Source organism: Lepisosteus oculatus, chromosome 14 (assembly GCF_040954835.1).
Source record: "Lepisosteus oculatus isolate fLepOcu1 chromosome 14, fLepOcu1.hap2, whole genome shotgun sequence".
In the NCBI taxonomy this organism is placed as follows: Eukaryota; Metazoa; Chordata; class Actinopteri; order Semionotiformes; family Lepisosteidae; genus Lepisosteus; species Lepisosteus oculatus.
In genome coordinates this window covers 17,089,715-17,108,548 of record NC_090709.1, presented here as the reverse complement: position 1 = coordinate 17,108,548, position 18,834 = coordinate 17,089,715, and the positions used below count along the sequence as shown (strand labels likewise).

General features: G+C 42.3%; 2 protein-coding genes, 1 long non-coding RNA gene and 1 other non-coding gene across 4 annotated transcripts in view; 2 read left to right on the top strand and 2 right to left on the bottom strand.

Annotated features, from left to right (window-relative positions):
• LOC138242792 (zinc finger protein 271-like) overlaps positions 1-18,834 on the top strand; it is a 781,993-nt gene that overhangs the window by 726,356 nt on the left and 36,803 nt on the right. The window lies entirely within an intron of this gene.
• LOC138242955 (uncharacterized) lies at positions 440-18,424 on the bottom strand. Its single transcript, XR_011191836.1, has 3 exons — positions 18,358-18,424; positions 17,473-17,627; positions 440-585 (listed from the first exon to the last, which is right to left on the bottom strand). It is a non-coding gene; the product is annotated as an uncharacterized lncRNA (long non-coding RNA).
• LOC138243876 (U7 small nuclear RNA) lies at positions 2,938-2,995 on the bottom strand. The gene has a single exon (XR_011192494.1). It is a non-coding gene; the product is annotated as a U7 small nuclear RNA (small nuclear RNA).
• On the top strand, positions 9,202-11,570 carry LOC138243337 (zona pellucida sperm-binding protein 3-like). Its single transcript, XM_069198899.1, has 9 exons — positions 9,202-9,759; positions 9,861-9,970; positions 10,046-10,152; positions 10,230-10,404; positions 10,482-10,599; positions 10,798-10,898; positions 10,976-11,049; positions 11,217-11,399; positions 11,479-11,570. Exons 1-9 carry the CDS (start codon positions 9,202-9,204, stop codon positions 11,484-11,486), a joined length of 1,434 nt encoding a protein of 477 aa, XP_069055000.1. The 3' UTR covers positions 11,487-11,570.

The following is an 18,834-nucleotide window of genomic DNA, read 5'->3' as shown; positions in this document are numbered from 1 at the left end:
TCACTGTTGCCTACTCTCCAAAGTTGGTTTATCTGGAAATAATATTATATTATAAATAATATTAGAAGCTATTTTTACTACTGGATCTTCACTAATCAACTAATCAGACATACCCATTACACATTTTCACATTTTAACTCCACTTTTCTGCAGTATTTGCTAAGTCCTAGAATACAAAGTGGCCATATTTCAAAGTTCAAAAGTTGTAGTAATGTCTTAGAACATGAAGCTTTTTATAAAACACTTTATTTTGGCATTAAAAATTTAGCAAGATTATACATTATAAACTAAAAATAAGAATGTATGCCAGAGATGGATCCTATTAATCAGATGTAAGCTGTCATATAATGACCTATCTGTAACCTATAATACTAGTAGTGAATATTTTCTACACCACAGAGAGAATATAATATCATACCAGTAGGTTTTGATTGTCCATGTTGTCAAGGTCTCACTTGTGTGTACAGGACTCTTCCATTGTGCTCAGCCTCTTGATGTGGAATCGGGAGTTCACCAGTTCTGTACACTTTCCCACATGCCTCAGTTCATCTCTTTTCTCTATCAGGAGACCCAATCCCCGGAACTCTGAAATCATTCACATTTTGTATCAGCATTTGTAAGGAATTAGGTCAGGATTTTTTTTACACTATTGTTATATTAGCATTACTGTAGTGTTGCTAATGTGCTACATGCAATTTATAATCCTAAAAATGTAAAATTCCCACATTTGTAGTTGATTTTGTGTGATCTTCACCTTCACACTATTTTATATGCCATTTATTGCTTATTAACTTACTATTTTTAATCAAAATAATGTTAAGACCTGTATGTATTCAAATAGTATTATCATTATTTATACTTACACATCAAAAGATGATTGCTGAGAAAAACATGACAGTATTTAACCTAAATGGCAAACAACAAATATCAGCAATGCATTGTAGTATATAACCAGAAAAGATGCTGTGTTAGATATGTTTTCAATTCCAATTATATATGCATTTATTAATGTTGTCAATATTATTACGGTTGCAATTTAACCATGGTGAGAATCCCTGCCTGTCATACAGGAGAGTGGGGTTTGATTCCTGACAGGGAGCTAAGGAGCTTTTTCTATGACCTGTTTACAATTTAAACTGTAGTGTGAGACACCTTTCTTCTAAAGAAATCTATTTTTTAAAAAGGAGATGAATTAGTTATAACAACACAAAACATCAAAGTGAAGTTGCTTTTCAGCAACTCCTTGGCTACATGGGAATTTAGTTTTTTTGACAGCAGGGTCATTTGCAAAATTAAACAAGGAATTGATTCACTCCTGTGGAATACTGTATAAAATGGAAGACAGGTTTGATATGGAAACAACTACACACATTTTAGTTTTTTTTTCCAATTGTACTCCCATCAAAGTGACATAAGAAAAGTCATTGTCAGAAGTGGGATATGAAAACAAGCCACCAGGGGAGATCGATGTAATAACTTCACCAGAAATATATTGAAAACAAATGGGCTGTCACTAAGGAAATTCATAGAGAAATACAGGTCCCACCATAAAACACCATAAGGAGTGCAAAATATGTTAAGTTATTTCTGTACTTCATCAGTGTCGGTAAAAGAGGGACTCAAGGACACAAAGACTCTAGTTTGGGATTCAGGCTGAGAAAGGGAAGTGTGACTTTGGACACAAAACGAAACAAAATGCCATATCCCAGATTGAACCAGGGTCCTTTAGAGCATCAGTCTAAGGCTTTCTCAGCTGGGCTATTTCAACCTCTGTGTATGATCCAACCTCTGCTGTCTGCAGTAGCCTCCCAAAGTTCCAGCATGAGTGCACGAAGACGAGTGGTAGAGTGTTATGTCATTCAGAAGGGGAGTAATCCAGCTCAGCTCTCTGAGGTTTGGTAGATACATCTTCTTCCTGAGTAATGTAGGATCAACTTCTTCAGGCTGGAGGAAGGGCTTGCATTTCGGCAGTAGTAACTGACTGAGTAGTGACTTCTAGGACCTGGTCTTATCAGGTTGCTTTGCCACGTTTGTCAGTTCTGCTGAAAAGACCTGTCTCTAGGAAATTTAGGAAGCAGAAGAATGACTGTCTGAAAGGTGACATGATCTGCTGGCTGTTTGATGTGATGTGATGTAATGAATGACACAGGAAATTCGAATTCTTGCAATAAGACAAAACAAGATCCATAAAACTCTGGCAGGAGTGCAAAATGTGAGAAGATAAAAAGACACCTGTTTCTGCCCAATTTCAAACAGGGGATCTTGCGCATGTGTGATGAACGTGATAATCACAATATTACAGAAATGACAGCAGTATTGAACATGGCGAGACGTAAAAGATTGTTAATTCCCTTCAAATACTCACAGTGTGTTTATTCTGCTGTATTAATTTACTGTGCTCATCCGGCAGTAACAAACCTGTTATCTACACACTGTTCCCAGAGCTGGATAGGTGACTCCACATTCTACAGCTCTCTAGCAAAAGAGGAAGTCAGACTATAGAAATGGAGAAAATCTCCTCTTCAGAATGTGGAAATATATTCCTGAGAGAAGTCCTTTCTCGAAGTTCAACACTCTCTGCAAGTCACCCATTCCCACCTTGTGCAGTGTAGTGGTTATCACATTCTCTTAACACACCAAAGGGTTTCAGTTTGAAAGCGGGCGAAAACAAGTGATCACTTTTTGCACATTTGTCACTGCTGACGTTGCTTTATGGGTCTATTTTCTATACTGTGCTGATCAATTGTAAATCAAATGGCAAAAAAGACCCGTTCCCACACCTAAGGTCAAATAGTAGGAATCAAAACTGTTCGAGTGTATGGAAGCACACAGCTTTATTAAGACTTCCAAGCGCAAGATCTTTTTAATCCTAAAAGACCCTATTTATGTTGTATGAGAAACATTAATATTAATACAGAATCTTTTTTCACAAAATAAATCGGCTTCCTGACTTCAGAGAGCCTTCTAGACAAATACTAAAAGAGCAAAAATTCCATTTGGTAAATGAAATGAAAACACATACCCTACCAAACCTTGAGTACAGGCCATTCAGGGTGATAATACAAAACCATTTATAATTCAACAAATAAAAGCTGTCAACTGGTAATCACAGCTACTCATAAAAAAACTGAAGTGGCAATACACAGTAGGTGACTCTTGAGTGCAAGTTAAATCCATGCAAGAAGGGGGTTTAGTGTTACATTTCCAAATCAGATATGCAAATGAGAGATCTGGCCCAGCCAATCTCAAAGCTCCCTTGGTCTGGAATGGAGCTGCTCCCCTCTTCTAGTTATTCAAACGGGTGTTAGTTTACACATTAGCACACTTCATCTAATTCAGTTGTTTCAGAAAAAAATAAACAAATAAACTGGATTTATTTGTTGGAGCTTCACCAATCTGTTTTTCCACCAAATAAATTGGCTTTCTGACTTCAGAAAAACCTTCAATTTATTTTTTAAGAACTATTTTAATTTCACAAACAAATACAAAGAATCACAAAATAGGAAACTTTAATAAATATACCCAAAACAATATATATGAAACCATCTCTTTAGGTTATAGTGCTCTAATAATGGACAGGGCCAGGCTACCTGCTCCCTTGACTGGAACCTCAATGCCTTTGAACACCCCCGTGTTCCTCAACCTCCTGTTTTTATTCCGTCAGCACCTCTGAACTCAGTTCCATGAAGGACTATAGAATACTGGCTTAGCCAGGTGCGAATGTCCTCCATCTTTGCAAACTCTGAGAACAAAACAACATGCACAGTTGAATATGGATCTTCCCATAGGCCTGAACTATCATTCTTTTTGACTCAAACAACTCCACACATTGTTCAAAGCGAGGGGAGGTAGCAGTAACAACTTCAAACGTTTTCTCCACATTCTACAGATCTCTAGAAATAGAGGAGGTCAGGCTGCAAAAGTGGGGGAATGGAAAAAATCTCCTCTCCAGAATGTGGAAATATTTTCCTGGGTTGAGTCCTTTTCTCTGCAAGTCACTCCTCCCCACCTTGTGCAGTGTAGTGATTGTCACATTCTCTTAACACACCAAAGGGTTTCAGTTCGAAAGCAGGAGGAAACAAGCTATCTCTTATATCAAAAGTTTAGCGCTCCCGACAGTGCATAACGGGGCTCTTTTCTACACTGAGATGCTTATTTGGAAAACATAAGGGAAGAGAAAAGTTTCCCTTATTGGGAGTTTAACCCAGGCCACCTGGGTGAAAATCCAGAATCCTAACCACTAGACCATACAGGAGCACACAGCCTCACAAACAATGTGTAATTTCTGTCTTTATAGCGCACTTGTTACATAGCTAGCTGGCACTCAGAGTACTGCAAGATCTATTTACTGAGAATTAGTTGAAGTATAACGTCAGGACTATAACCCCAGCTTTCAGGGGGACTGCAACCTTAACACAGAGCCTTAGACCACTCAGAAAAGGTTTGTTGGCTTTTATAAGTAATTACATGTGTGAAATCTATGTCTCTCAGGCCTGTGAGACTACATCACAGAAGTGCAAACTTGGAGGATGGGCTTAGTAGATAGGGCAACAATTGCGACACGCGCCAAGCCTCTTATGTCCACTGCACATGCAGACTTTGAAAGGGGTCTCAGATTTTATAGGTACTCAATTCTATACGACACTGGCAAGACGGAGTAAAGGAGCAGACCCTTTAAGAGACAAAAACAACACATTGTTTCAGCCAATGTTAATTAAAAGGGCAGCACAGCATTGGAACTTCTGTCACGGATGTTATAAGGGCATGCCGTGGAATGGCCAGGAGAGCAAAATAGGCCCTATGTGTAGTGGCAAAACGGGTGTTAGCCCATTTAGGAGGTCAGATGATGTCGGGTAGAAACTTAAGCCCTCAGGCCGCGGAGGAGATGGCCTGGTGCTAGGCAGGTCTGAAGACATATGAACCCTCAATACTGAATGAAGAGGAAAGGGTGACCCAGAAATATATAGCCCCAGACAAAGACAAACCAGAAGGACAAGCAAAGCACAGGGAAACTAGGCCAGGACAGAGTGGGAGCGCCCTCTAGCTGTAGAGGGTGTGACAACTATTAGTTTTGAGTGATTGAAATCCATTTTCAATGGTCTTTTTCCTGCTCATAACATTACCAGTGAGAAAGAGGATTGTGAAACCCCAATTGCTTAAACAGCGAGTGCGTTGGTGGTTATAGTAAGAAGTTTCCATAAAATGAAGCATTATATTTTTGTAATACGTTTAGTGCCTATAAAAACTATTCCCCCCTTGGCCTTTTCACATTTTATTGTGTTACAGTATGGAACCATGATGTATTTAACTGAGAATTGTTGCCACTCATCAACACAAAGTGCTCTATAATATCAAAGTGAAAAAATTCCAGACATTTTACTAAGTCATCAAAATAAAAAACACTAACCCTAACACTCAATACCCAGTTTATAAGGTGAAAAATTATGCTTGAAGCACAGCAAAGTTCTAAAACCAGCATTTGAAAAGCACCCAGAAACATAAAATGTCCATTTCTCAAAAGTAAAATCTTTAGCTTTGAAAGATTGTTATCCATGTTTTCATTTTTTCTTTTTTTACATAACATGCTTTCGAGAAATAAACTGCCTATTACAATGAAGGCAGCATTAGCAAATGTGCATCTAGCTTTGTTAAATAAAATCAGGATGTTTACCTATCTCAAATTGATCACTCTTTGCAGGCACACTACGGAAACCCGCGATGTGAGCTGGGAGAATTGACTCTTACAAAGAGTGTTGACCTAAGAGAAAAGGACTCCTCCTCCCAGTAATACATTTCCACATGTTGAAGAGTCGATTTTCCCCATTGCTTTCCCATATTTTTCGGTGTGGTTAGTGATCACTGCCAGTTATCTGCCAAGTCACAGTGAAACTGTTACAGTGAAAAGATTAATAATATTTATTTTATTGGAATACATGTGTTATGTCTCATTCTTACAAGCAATTTTTAAGGAAACACTAGTGTAAATTATAGTGTAAATAGACAGGAGCTATCATAATGTTAAATACTAGTTGTGATAGGTGAAGCTGCATCCAAGTGCTTGGTATGAATAGGTTATCTACGGAGTCTTTGACTTATCTACTCAGATGAGGAGCTAGATCAGTCCTTTTTTTCTCAATTTGAGTCACCATCAAGATGTAACATGGTCAAAGATGAACAGGAAACTTAATTAATGAGAACACCTGTATCACCCAAAATTGAATTCATAACCCTGAGATTAAGAATTCCATGCGCTACTGACTGAGCCAATCAGGCACTGGTTAAAGTGCCAATCTAGTCCCTGCTGACGTCAATTTGAAAAGGTATACTTGCTGGCTTTTAATCCTGTTTGGACCGGAGTCTAGTGAAGCACATTGTGTTCTTCATTGATTACTTAAAGCAGAGCAAATGTCAGTGTAGCAGCGATGCTTATTAATAAGAAAGAATTAAGTGTTCTGAGCTTTCCCAAATGGTCCCATCTCTGTTCATCTCTGTGGTGCAGCCACAGAGAAACTATTCATGCAGGCTGATTTAAGGTTTCCTTTGATAAGGGACAGCCCCCAAAGGGGGATGCACTTAGTTAAGCCTGGCTATCATGATCAATGGTCATCCATTGGCGCCTATCTGTCTAGGGAGTGCCAGATGGACATCTGGACTGCATTCCTAAGTGTTGTCAGGAGTAAGTGACTCATATCTCACCTTGATCAACCAATCAGGGACTGGTAGGGCCGAGTAACCCAGGTGGGACTCTGATGCCAATGGAACTTTCAGCCAATCAATGAGCTGAAGTTCCTCCAGGTAAAAACAGGCAACACAGAGGGCCTGAGAAGATTCAGTGGAGAATTCTGTGGACTTTTCTAAAGGGAATTCAAAGGAGAATTCCAGGGCAGGACATCCCAGGAGCAGAAGGCTCCCAAGGGCAGGACATTCTCACAGAGCGCCTCCTGACCATCCTGAGACTCAGCCCGGACAACCACGGAGCGGCCAGTGTGTCGGAATGCCAGAACTTTCCTTTGTTCTAAGAGTCTAGAGCGGAGGTTGCCAGAGGGTAACCAGAGGATCCACCCGAGGTTAGCACCAGCAGCAGGCCTCGTGAACAGGTCAGAACTGTGGACAGCTGAATCACTATTCAGAACTTGCTCTTCATCAGGAATGAACCGGTCCTCTTCCTGACTTGCTGGGACCCACAGTCATCTTTTCTCCTGTGCGCAAACTTTGCTAGTTAAAGCCAACACTAACTAGCCGGTCAGTGAGCATCAGCAGCGCACCGTCGCAAGCCGCACAGCACAGCCTGGCACCGAGCCAGAGAGCGCGGATTTGACAGCAACAGCCTGAAACTGTTTCTTTGTGCCCGCAGGAGATCTGAATCCCCAGAGTTTGGATGAGTATTCTGTCACGACCACCAGCCAGCTGAGATCAACACGTAAGCGAGCCAATCAGCACCAGCAGCGGATTACTACTAACAAGCGCCGCCGCACGAGTTAACACACCTGCAATTGCTCTACCGTGCGGCACGCCGGGTTATTTATACCATTCTTACCTGATTCCCGTTGCTCGGTATTGAGTTCTCTACTTGTTGCTCAGCCTACCGTTCTTACCCCTCTTTTGCCTTCCTGGAATTCTGCCTGCACCTTTTGCCTTCGGACTTCGGATCTCGTCTCGCCCCTTGGATTGTTTGCTATCATTGCCTGTTTTGGATTTGACCCTGTAGCTCTCTTTTCGACCACGAGTCTGTCTCACGTTTTGGATTGTTCGCCACCAGTGCCTTTACCGGATCTCGACCTACCTTCGCCTTTGGACTACGACTCAGCTCCTGGATTTGCTTGGTACGTTTACTTACCTCCCTGCGACTCCTGCATCTGCATCGGATCCTTTTCACCTCTACAGAGCAGCGTTACATATTCAACTTCACTGCATTACTGCTCGAGAATTCAATTGTTATCCCAACCAGTTGATATCAATTTAATTCCTAAGAGTTATGTACTTGTTTTGAGTATCTAATGTAGAAGTTGTAACCAAGTTCACTTTATGAAACGGTCTAAATGAATGATATACTGAACGTATGTCCTCTTGATATATGTAACTCTTGGTAACTGACTGAATATATACCCTTTGTATTCTGATAACCCTCTCGATAAGATCTGTTAGGTTTATATGCATATTCCATATATTAAGAAATGTATCCTCGTGTATTAGTACCTGTGTGTGTGCGTTGTTTGAGTCATATCGCATGGTTGGATTCTAAAGCCATCAAAAGAATCAATTTTGTGATTTACTGCTACAATTAATAATTGTCCCAGTAAATGCCCAAACCCTACAGAACTGGTGCCTTCAGAGAGCACACTACAGGGGTCAGAACAGGACTGAGCAGTTTGTGTTATTTTGATCTCTACTCTTTTGGACTTTCAAAATGCATTTTGCGGGTCAGTCTTTATCCTGACCTGAAGAAATCCAACAACTGAATTTCAAATTCTCTAAGACTGAAGGAATTCAGTCACAATTCTGTGATACCATAGCGCGTTTTTTTTTTTACTCCCTGGCGGAAATGGGCTTCCATAGGTTCTCAGTCCTGCGAAGCAAAAGCAATCTCTGAAAAATCAGACGAATTATTATCAGATCATGTCAAAAGCTGATCAGTATTTCTTTACTAGGAAGCAAAGAAATGCTTGTATTACACATTTTAATATGACATGCAATTACACGTGAAAAATAGTAAAATTATTTTCATTGCGGTACATGTTGATGGAACAGCCCCCTCGATAAAAGAAAGTGTGGACGGACTTGTCGCATGTTCCGTACTCTGTCTGACAGTGAGTTTAACACACTGTCCTCGGAAAATAGAAACTAATTGAACAATAAATTCATCTGAGCCAAATCTACACGTGTGGGTGATTTAATTTTGTCGTAATTGCATGGAACCCCTTCTGCTAAGGTCAGATACACACGGGAAAGTGTTCAGGAGGCTTCACGGAGTCCCGCCTCAGACTGGAAGCAGGTTCTTATTAGACGCTGAGAACAATCCGTGTCTCTGTGTGTAATTGATTGTGTTGATTGAGCGGTAGTGTGACCAGGTGTGTGGTAGCAGGTCCTGTCAGTATAAAAACCTAGTCACTTCATTCATACTTTATGCTCTCTTGCTTCAACACAGTTTGGTGGTTTACTTATTTTACTCCTGTAGCAATTAAGCGGGACGTTAATTTGGCGATGCGCTCGTTTCTCTTTGTGCTGTGCCTGTGCGCAGGGGCCGGGCTCCCCGCACTGATCTCCGCCGAGCCGGCTGGCTGGGACTCTCGGGAATTGGCGCTCCAGGCCGACTTCCCGGCTCCTGAAGACGCAGCCCAGTTGGAGGACATGAGCCTGGCAGATGCGCCCTCCGAAGACCTGTCTGCAAGCGAGAACGACTCGCAGTCCTTGGCTCCCGACTTTCGCCGCCTTCCCGTGTCCAGAGACGCATACTCGCCCTACTTCGACAAGGAGAAGATGAAGCCCGAAGCCGGCAGCCGCCCCTTACCCGCCTACATCAAGAGTGTTCTGTTCCCTCCCCAGCGAGGGCGGCAGCCGGCTCGCCCGGCCATCGCGGGCACCCGAGGAGTGGCCGTGTGGTGCGACTCCAGCAGGATGTACATGAGGGTCAGTCGGCTCCTGTTCGGCTTCAGCTGTCGGCCATCGGAGGTGACCTCGGGCAACTGCAGCGTCAGCCGAACCACACGCCGTTACTTCTACTTCATCTACGGGCTTCACGAGTGCGGCACCGAGCGATCAGTAAGCAGGTCTTCATCTACAGGCAGTGTATCGATCTGAGCTGTAGGGTTAGTGTCGGGGTTGCCTTTCCAGGGAATATCCCTTCCTCTGTGACCCTGCAGGTTGTCCAGGGCCGCCTGGTGTACTCCAACACTCTCCGCTATGCCCCGCCCTCCTCCAGTGCACCTGTGCATCGCTTCATTCCCTTCTCGGTCAAGTGCTCCTACAACAGGTAGCCAGGGCTCTGCCGCTGCTGAGAAGCTGCTGGGAAAGTGTCCAGAAGCCCCTCATCCCCTCTGTCCTGCAGGTTCCACTACTCCTACAAGGTTGGCTATGTCCCCACGTGGGCCAGGAGAAGGACCTTCTTCAAGGACCTGAAGAACAAGCACAGCTTTGTGCTGCTCACCACCAACTGTAAGCTCCTTGAGCGAGTGGCTGCTCCTGCCTGCAGGGGGTGCTGTGTGCAGGTGTAATGGTGCCTCTCTCTCCAGCCCACTGGGTCCGGCTCTCTCCTAGGGATGAGTACTTCCTGGGTCAGCCCATGTACTTCCAGGCCACTGCCTACTTTGCCACAGCGGAGCAGAGGCTGTATATCCACTCGTGTTACGTAACGGAGAAACCAGACCAGCACTCGCAGACCCGTTTCCCTGTGATCGACAACTTGGGGTACGGCCCCTTCTGGGAGGAGAGGTGGGCAGGAGCCCTGAAAGCCTGCAGGGGTTCATCCTTGTCCTTGTCCCCAGGTGCATGGTGGACAGCAAGGCAGATGACTGCCTGTCCAGGTTTGTCCCCTCCAAGCAGAAGGATGTGCTCCGCTTCACAATTGATGCCTTCCTCTTCCAGAAGAAGCTGTCCAGTAAGGTACTGCTCTCAAAGGCTGCTCAGCCTTCTTGCTCTACTGATCCATTTTCCGCTTTCACATCCATGATCTAGATGTGAACTAGACTGTGGCAGCTGTAGTGCCTAGAGCTGCCAGCTTGCCTTCACTGATGGCAGAAGGTCCTTCTCTGTCCCTCTATTGGCCTTGATCCCTTAATGCTGTGACCTTCCCTCTTGTAGCATGAAGTGACTGAGCTGTACATGCACTGTGTCATGGCTGTGGCTCCTGCTAAAGCAACACCAGGGACCAAGTCCTGCACCTACAACAGGGAGGCGAAGAGGTACTTCTGCAAGGAGCCTGCTGAGAGTGCTCTGGGACATGCCAGCTGGAGGCCTCGCCTGTCCTCTTCTCCTCCAGGTGGGAGGAGCTGTATGGTGACCATGAGGTCTGTGCCTGCTGTGAGTCCAGGTGTGCTGGCAGTCGGAATGAAGGTGGGTCTGGTTCTCTATCCCTTGTGGATGCATCTCTGCCCAAGAGACAACCATGCTTGGACAACTGAGGAATGATCCCATGCTGGACAAAGGGACTGTTTAGATGAGTAGACTGTGGGTCTCTGGGTATAGCAGATCCCTCACTCCTGGGTGTTACTTGTCCACAGGTACCAGGAGCCTGGTGACCAGTAGTCGGGTGGCTGTGGCACCAGTAGAAGCTCCTCTGGATGTGGGAGCTGACTGGACTGAGGATGAGGAAGGAGACCCTCAGAGCTCCAGTGAAGATGCTGAGAGCACCAGTGAGGATGTGGAGGGAACAGAGGACTTTGGAGATGTTGGCCAGTGGACAGGTAGGGTCTGGCAGGAGGAGCCCCTATAGGGGTGGGTGTCCTGCAGTTCAGCTGCATTGTTCTCCTTCTTCCTCCCCAGGTGCCTGAATGAAGGCTCCAGCCTGGCCCTTGTGACTCTCCTGCCTCCACTTGCCTTGTAATGGCAACATCTCAATAAAGCTGTGAAAGACCCTTCTGCCTGCTCTTGTTTCTTTATGGTTTATAGGTTTGAATATGGTGGAAGAATTCAAGGGAAGTGAGACCCATTAATCAATGGAAGTATTTGTGGGGGTTCCCCTTTCAAGAATGCTTCCCATATTGCTGCCAATGAGGACTGAAAATGGCTGGAGTAATAAAGCGTTGAACTGGGGGAAGATGGCCGCACTGTTCCTTGGGCAGGGCAGTGTGACTTTTTTTTTTACTGTGGGAGAGACAGAGGTGTTCAATATACTGGAAATCCTCCTGTTTCCGAGAGGGGTAGTGGTTATGGAGTGAGTTGCTACTGTAGTGCCCTGTAAGAGTGAGATCTGGTGTCCTATTCTAGGCTGCACAAACTGACTAAAAGAAACACAAGGAAGGAATTGTCAACAGGGGCTTGGTGTAAAGTAGGCCTTCCTTTCCTTAGCAGAGGAACAATACTGGTGCACAAACATCAGTGAATAATGGTACAGTTAAAATCTTGGAGGTCTTGTCTTATGGGTGTTGGTTTCACATATTGGACAGTCACGGGAAGTATTAGGATTGAGACTGGAGATCCCAGTACTTGACTGGGAAGACAGGTGTTCACAACCACCTCTACCTGCAGCACAGACTGTGTAGAGTGAGACTGAACGCTTACTACACAAAGTCTCTCCACTGTTTCAGTGTCCCATGTCATGAATTTCAAGTGAATCCTAGTCTCCCTTTGTGACTACCTATAATTTGCACAAATTATGATGGCCCACTAAGGCTGTTAATTTTTAGCCCTACTGCAGTGCCCTATTAAAGCTTCAAGGATTTAGGATAAACTATTTTATATAATGGTTCCAAAGGTGGCTTCTCAAAGTACTTGACATAATTACAATAAGAATACACAAGATAAAACAATTCCAATAGACAGAAGAGACCATGGATTGTGGTACTAAGGAAAATAGAAGCAGAGGGGTAAAGAATGGAACCAGTTCAGTAAAGGCTCTTCTACAGAAGAAGGTGTTGAGTCTGAATTTGAAGGAGTTTAGGGAAGATGACTCTGGTATCCTTGGGGAGAGAGTTCCAGAGCTTGGTGGCATAACAGGAGAAGGCCTTGTCACTCATACAGTGTAGACGGGCTTGGGGGACAGTTAGGAGACCAGAATTAGAGTGAAGGTTATGAAGTGGGGAGTAGGGTGATAATAGATTAAACTGCAACTGAAATGTGATGGCATGTTCTACAGTTTATGCAAGAAAGGGTAATGTTAGGCTTTTATGGGACGGGGGTAATGGCAGCACTTTTGGGGACCGTTGGTAAAACAGCAGTGCTCAAGGATTCATTTCCAATATTGAGGACAATGGGTTATATACCCAACGTTCTTACCAAAGGCTCAGAGACCTTTTGCTATATAAAAAGACTTCTTTCCACCAATAATTTATTCAGGTTTGGTTCATTTGGGTTTTATCAGTTAAACATTTAATATTGTATGTCAGTTTGTTGATGCCTGTATATCACAGTGATCTGCACACACACCTTTGACTGAATATGGGCTGCCAAACCTCTCCACCAAACTTATGTATCACGGTAGGTACACAAGAAGTTTATTTGTAATAACAGAGTTGTTTTGTGCCAGTAGTCAGATTGGGTCAATTGCAAGGTAAGAACAGCATCACATTAACTGGTGATGATCCAGAGATTAGCATGCAGCTCTGTACGCCAGATTAATACCGATTTGCAACTCGCTCGTCTGCTGACTTTAGTCCCCTGCTCAGTAATCACAATGTTCCCAATTGCAATGAGCCCAAGGAAACAGCTGCTGCTCTCTAGAGGACACTACAGGACAGGACTAAGTACAATTCCTGCAATAGACTAAGCAGTTTAGTGCCAAACTAACGGAACACTGAATCCTATGGGACAGTTCCGAATGTAGTAACAGCTTAATACTGAAATAATATAAACACCTCGTGATCTTAAGAATCTGTCGCTGTTAAAAAGTATTATAATTTAAAGCTAGAATTGTACTGCAGCCACAACACAGTGGACTTGCAGCTCCTGTCCTGATCATACAGAAAGATGTCATCACTATAACACCTGTTAACAAACATAGTGCCTGCAGTCTGTGAAAGAGAGCTCTGAGGTAAATATTCCTTGCAGGGAAGTGAACTGAAAAACAGGCAAATACATCACTCAGATGAAGAGCAACGACTGTCGCTAAAGAAAGTGAGCGAGGGTACACCTATAGTAGTTCATCCACAGAAATTCAAACATAAATTTGTGACGCACCAGAGTACCACAAAGCTAGAAGCATGCCTTCAACTGGAGTATTGTAGCACGACTATTTATAAGTAATATTAACTTATTCCAGGCGTTCATCTGGTTTAAGAATACGAATCGATGCCTTCAAATAGACCTTTAACAGTCCTTTGATGTAGAATTAAGAAAATGGGGAATTATTTGATCCCATTCTCAATCCAGTAGTTTATGGACAGGTGCTCTCAGCGGACTGTGTGCAGGAGTGATGGGTGATGTGGAATTCTATGGGCTCAGTGGGACTCTGGGAGTCAACTCAGGGCTCTGCTGTAGATTCCTGTAGAACCGGTGTGAAATGATAATGTATCGTTGGCTGGTATTGTTAATGTAAAGTTTACTGGTACGTTTCGGCCAAAACATATTTTCTCTCTTCTATTTTCAGCATGGAATAAACCTACAGTATTACTTGTTCCTTTGCAGATACGCATGCTGACGTAGCTACCCACCTGAATATATTAAACGTTTTATCTATACGATTAACATAATGTTCTCCTGAATAACTACAGTAAATGACAAAGCCTTAGAGCCACAGAGAAAAGCAAATTGCACTTAAAGTAATTTTAAAGGCTTGAGATAACATTGCACTATTAATGCAAATGTCTGTCTTCTTTGTGGCGCTTACTTTTTGTTGCTTTAGCAAATTTCATGCAGTTTATTTCTGACACAAGACATAACAAGCTTGTGTATTTATGACAAAAAAGCAGGGCAACAATTTATATCGGCCTTGAAATTGAAATTGTTAAAAAGTGAGTTAAATGCAGATATAGTAAATATATTTTCTCATATAATGGTGTGTTTTTCTGTCTAAAAATCCTTCATGAATGGTTTAACAGACACCTTGCATAATTAAAAATTATATATTTACGAATTTTAACTTTTTATACAGTAAAGTTTTGTTGTGAACATGAGCCCTGTTTATCAATGTCACCAACACAGTTCTGGATTTTATTCTGCCTTCCTACGCACATATGAATTTTCTTTCACACAACAGCTCGCATGTATGGTAGCGTATTAGCGCCAGGGATACAAAGAATGATGTTGGCTTTTAAATGAGAAACCATTTGCGTTTATACAAAATCACAATGCATTGTCCCAGACATTGGGACATCCTCTGTTTAAACACCTGTCGTTTTCCCGAATATTGGCTCCTGTGCTTCGGTCCATTTGAGAGAGAAGACACTGAAAAAGTCGTGTGAAAGTGGATTTTGCAACTGCGCCAGTGCTCTAGTGGTATCATACAGACACCCATACAAATCCATCACACGTTGGAAGCTCTGGAAGGCCACGTAAAATATTGCTCTGTCCGTTGGTGGACTAGGTATGCATGCTACATTTCAACGTAAAATGTAAAATGTAAAAAGATCAAATTTGATTCAAAATCGATTAATGTAAAAAACGATAAAACTCATGTTTTTTATCTAGTTTTATCTATATCTATATCTAGTTTTTCAAAGGTCTTTAAAAAAAATGTTTATCGCGATTGTGAAAGTTAGAGAAGGTGTACCAGCGCGTGCCTTTATATCGCCAGCTTCAGTCTCGCCTGTAGCTGCGAGAAGGTTAAAAGCGCGAATGTAATCTGTCTTCCGTCAAAATAATTGCTGGAGCAGCAGGACGTAGAGTACCATCCAGCAGCTGTAGATGGTGCTCGGGTAAGAGCTAATTCTGTTTTCAGCACAGGGAGCAAGAATGAGCTCAGTCCGGCTCCCAGCAGAATCCATTCTGGTTTGGTTGCTGTCAGACTGTGCATCTGAGGCTTTTTGGATCGCAACGTGAAAAAAAAGAACAAAAAACAATTGCTCACATCGTGTCACTTCCACCAGAGGAAGGGAAGATATCACTTTAAAAAAAATCAGAACTTAATATTTGGATCCGGTGCCTCATACTTATACATAATTATTAAAATAATAATTATTTAACTATCAGATTGTGTTTCTGCAACATTTCATGCACAGTATGCCGTATTCAACAATAAAACAACAGTCACAACGAGGCCTTTACACCCAGTCTGGGGTATTTTCCCCTTTTATATTTTTGCCACTTTATATCGAACCTGTTATACTCCCAGAAGTGCGCAGTAGCTTCTACTTAATACAAATATACAATTCACCACTGGTATAAACAGATGTGTGCCGTGTTTGCCTTTGTAAGCATTTGTTTCAAAAATAAGTTCACAATATGTTAAAAACACAAAAAGCACAAACTTAATAATACAACGATACAAAATCAAAACCAAATCATAAAGCCAATTAAGTACCTATCCTTTGAAAATAGAGAATACCTTTATATCTAAAATAAAAATGTGACATTTGTATCTACTTTTGAATTACTGTGCAAAGCAGACAGAGTAGTCCCTGAATTAAAAGATCAGATCTTGGCCAAAACAAGACAATCAGACGTGAGCTGAATTCGGAACAAGAGCCTCTGCTTCGTCGTTTATTGAGCTTTTGATCAAAGTCTGAGTGAAAAAAAGATCGGCTATTTTAACTGTTTGAATGAAATACACAAAGGGCACCTTCCTTCGAGTCGGAGTCAAACCAGCGACCTAAGGATTCCCTCTTGTTTCCCCTACAGTCCTCTGCTCTACTGTACCAAATGAGCTATCAACAGAGCTGCTCTCTGGCTCATACTGCCCAATGTAGTGAAATGTTCCGGATGATTTAAATCCCAGATCGACATAGTTTCCAACTCGTTTCCTTAGTCTTGTTTACCTTGAATTTAAGCCACAAACCAGGATTCTACTGTATAAACTTCCAGAGATATTACAAAATGTTTGATGGAGCATCAATCATTCCAGGCGGAAATTGACTCCTTTCTTTCTCGAGGGATCATATTAAACATTTAATTTGGATCGAGAAGAGGATCACCATGAGACACTAAACAAACAGTTTCATTCTGTCTTTATTAGAATCTGTATCACAGCTAATGCATGTAAAGCCCTTAGTATGAGAGAGTGAGAGTTCAGTTATGCAAGGGAGTGTGAGAAAAGAGAACTGAAATTTAGTAAATTAATATTTAAATAGAGTGTAAATCTTCAAAGTGTCACTGCAAAATTATTACAGGGGTCTACCAGCTGCCGGACATACTTGTTTTGGGACTATTTCCAATAAGTACTGCATTAGTAGTTGTGTGTCCTTACTGGTATCTTTTAAACATTCGGTTATATACAAACGGGACAGAGACACAGTAATAATCCGATTTTAACGTGTCCTGCAATTTAACTTACTGTACAGTTAAATTGAAATGTTCTGATTCAGAGCCCCTGCAGTTCATGCTAATTAGAACCACAGCAATACTCCTGAGTCCTGAGCACCACACTGAGCAAAGGTTCAGCTGAACTGACTTTGTTCAGCACAACTTGTTGTTGCAGTTGAGCTCAGAGCTGGAGATGATCTCCATATTCTACCACACTAACTAGTCCTAAACGTAGTACACAGTACACACTTTTTTAAAACAATTTAAAATATTACACAAAGGCTGTAAAGCACACTCTAAATCGATCCGAATATTTGATTTCCGAGATCCGTTTAGGCAACATTAGGCAACATGGCGCTTCTCCAGCAAAGCATTTCTCAGTTTTGTGAACTACTGGTGCTTTTAACACACCAACTTACGTACCTCGTCAGGATGGCTGAGTGGTCTTAGGCGCCAGACTCCAGGACTCCTGTCTTTCCATTGCTTGGGTGTTCTGGTCTCTAAATAGAAGCATGGGTTCAAATCCCACTCCTGATAGCTTTTCCCTCTCTTGCATTTTTCCTGTCTTCTTGTGCTCGCTGACAACGACAGAAAGAAGAAAACGGAGAAACCGGCTTGCGGGCACATGATGGGCAGGGAAATGCTTCGTGAACACCAATGTGATTAGCAAAAGGTCAAATAGGCTTCGATTTCTCCCTTAAGAAATGTTTGGGGTGCCTGTAATCGAGTAAAGATTTACGGTCAAGGTATGCATTCAAAGGTGAAAGACCGAAATATAAATCCAGAAGAAGATGTATTAAAACATATTGTTTTCATTGCGGTTTCCCCTGTATTTCATTAAATGTGGCATTGTGAAATCAGCCTGTAGCCCTACGGAATGCAGCCACTCTCCCAGTGACAGCGGCAGGAGCCGAGAGGATATCAGAACTCGAACAGAGAGTTTAAAAAATATGGGCAACTAGAACATAGATCATTTTTATTAAACTTTCCTATTTGCTCGGCCTTACTGAAGTATTTTAGCTGCATTTTAGCTTCTACAGTATTTATATACTTTACAGTAGATAGTGTTTAGTAAGAGAAGAGAGATACAAGCGCTAAACCCCCACAATAACCAAACCTTAACTAAAGCAGAAAGATCAGTTTCTGCTGGAGACAGCTATTTTCTGAACTGTAAATCTCCAAAACGGGCTGGAGACGCTGTGTTTCCAGGTTCAGAGGTTATATAAGAAAAGACTCAGAGAGCTGCAGGCGCGGCTCATTGCTCTGCGCTCCCCGTGCGGAATGCGCGTGTCCTCCCTCCTTCATTACCTTCATACACTCTTCTCAAACCACAGCAAACTCCTGGATTATTTCGGTGAACAGATACTGGGTCTTTCTTTCCGAGATCATAGGCAGAAACAATAAACACAGTGAAAACAGGAAGGCATTCTGATCGTATAGGGAAATGCGCAAAAATACATTTCCTAAAATCCAATACAATCTAGTTACATTCTGATGTATCTGAATAGTTTTGGCACAGTTGTTACAGCAAAGAGACAAATAAACTTTTTTTTAATTTCATTTGAGCTGTAGTTTTGAAAATGTTTTTTCAATTCTCTAAATAATACAAACACAAACACCCGATGTAAGCGTCTGACCATTGATATTCTTGAATTATAAGCCCGTACACACGCTGGCAGGCAGTTCAGCGAATATGATGCCCCTGCAGGGGCCGAATATTAGACAGACGTACAGTATACATACAGTCATCGTGTGGAGTTTATTCCTCCTCTACCGCAGTCTTTG

Excerpts from the sequence above, each read along its gene's own strand:
- LOC138243337 (XM_069198899.1), top strand. The coding sequence starts at position 9,202 with ATGCGCTCGTTTCTCTTTGTGCTGTGCCTGTGCGCAGGGGCCGGGCTC. Across the intron at positions 9,760-9,860 it reads AGTGCGGCACCGAGCGATCA|GTTGTCCAGGGCCGCCTGGT; the intron begins GTAAGCAGGTCT and ends GTGACCCTGCAG. Across the intron at positions 10,899-10,975 it reads TACAACAGGGAGGCGAAGAG|GTGGGAGGAGCTGTATGGTG; the intron begins GTACTTCTGCAA and ends CTTCTCCTCCAG.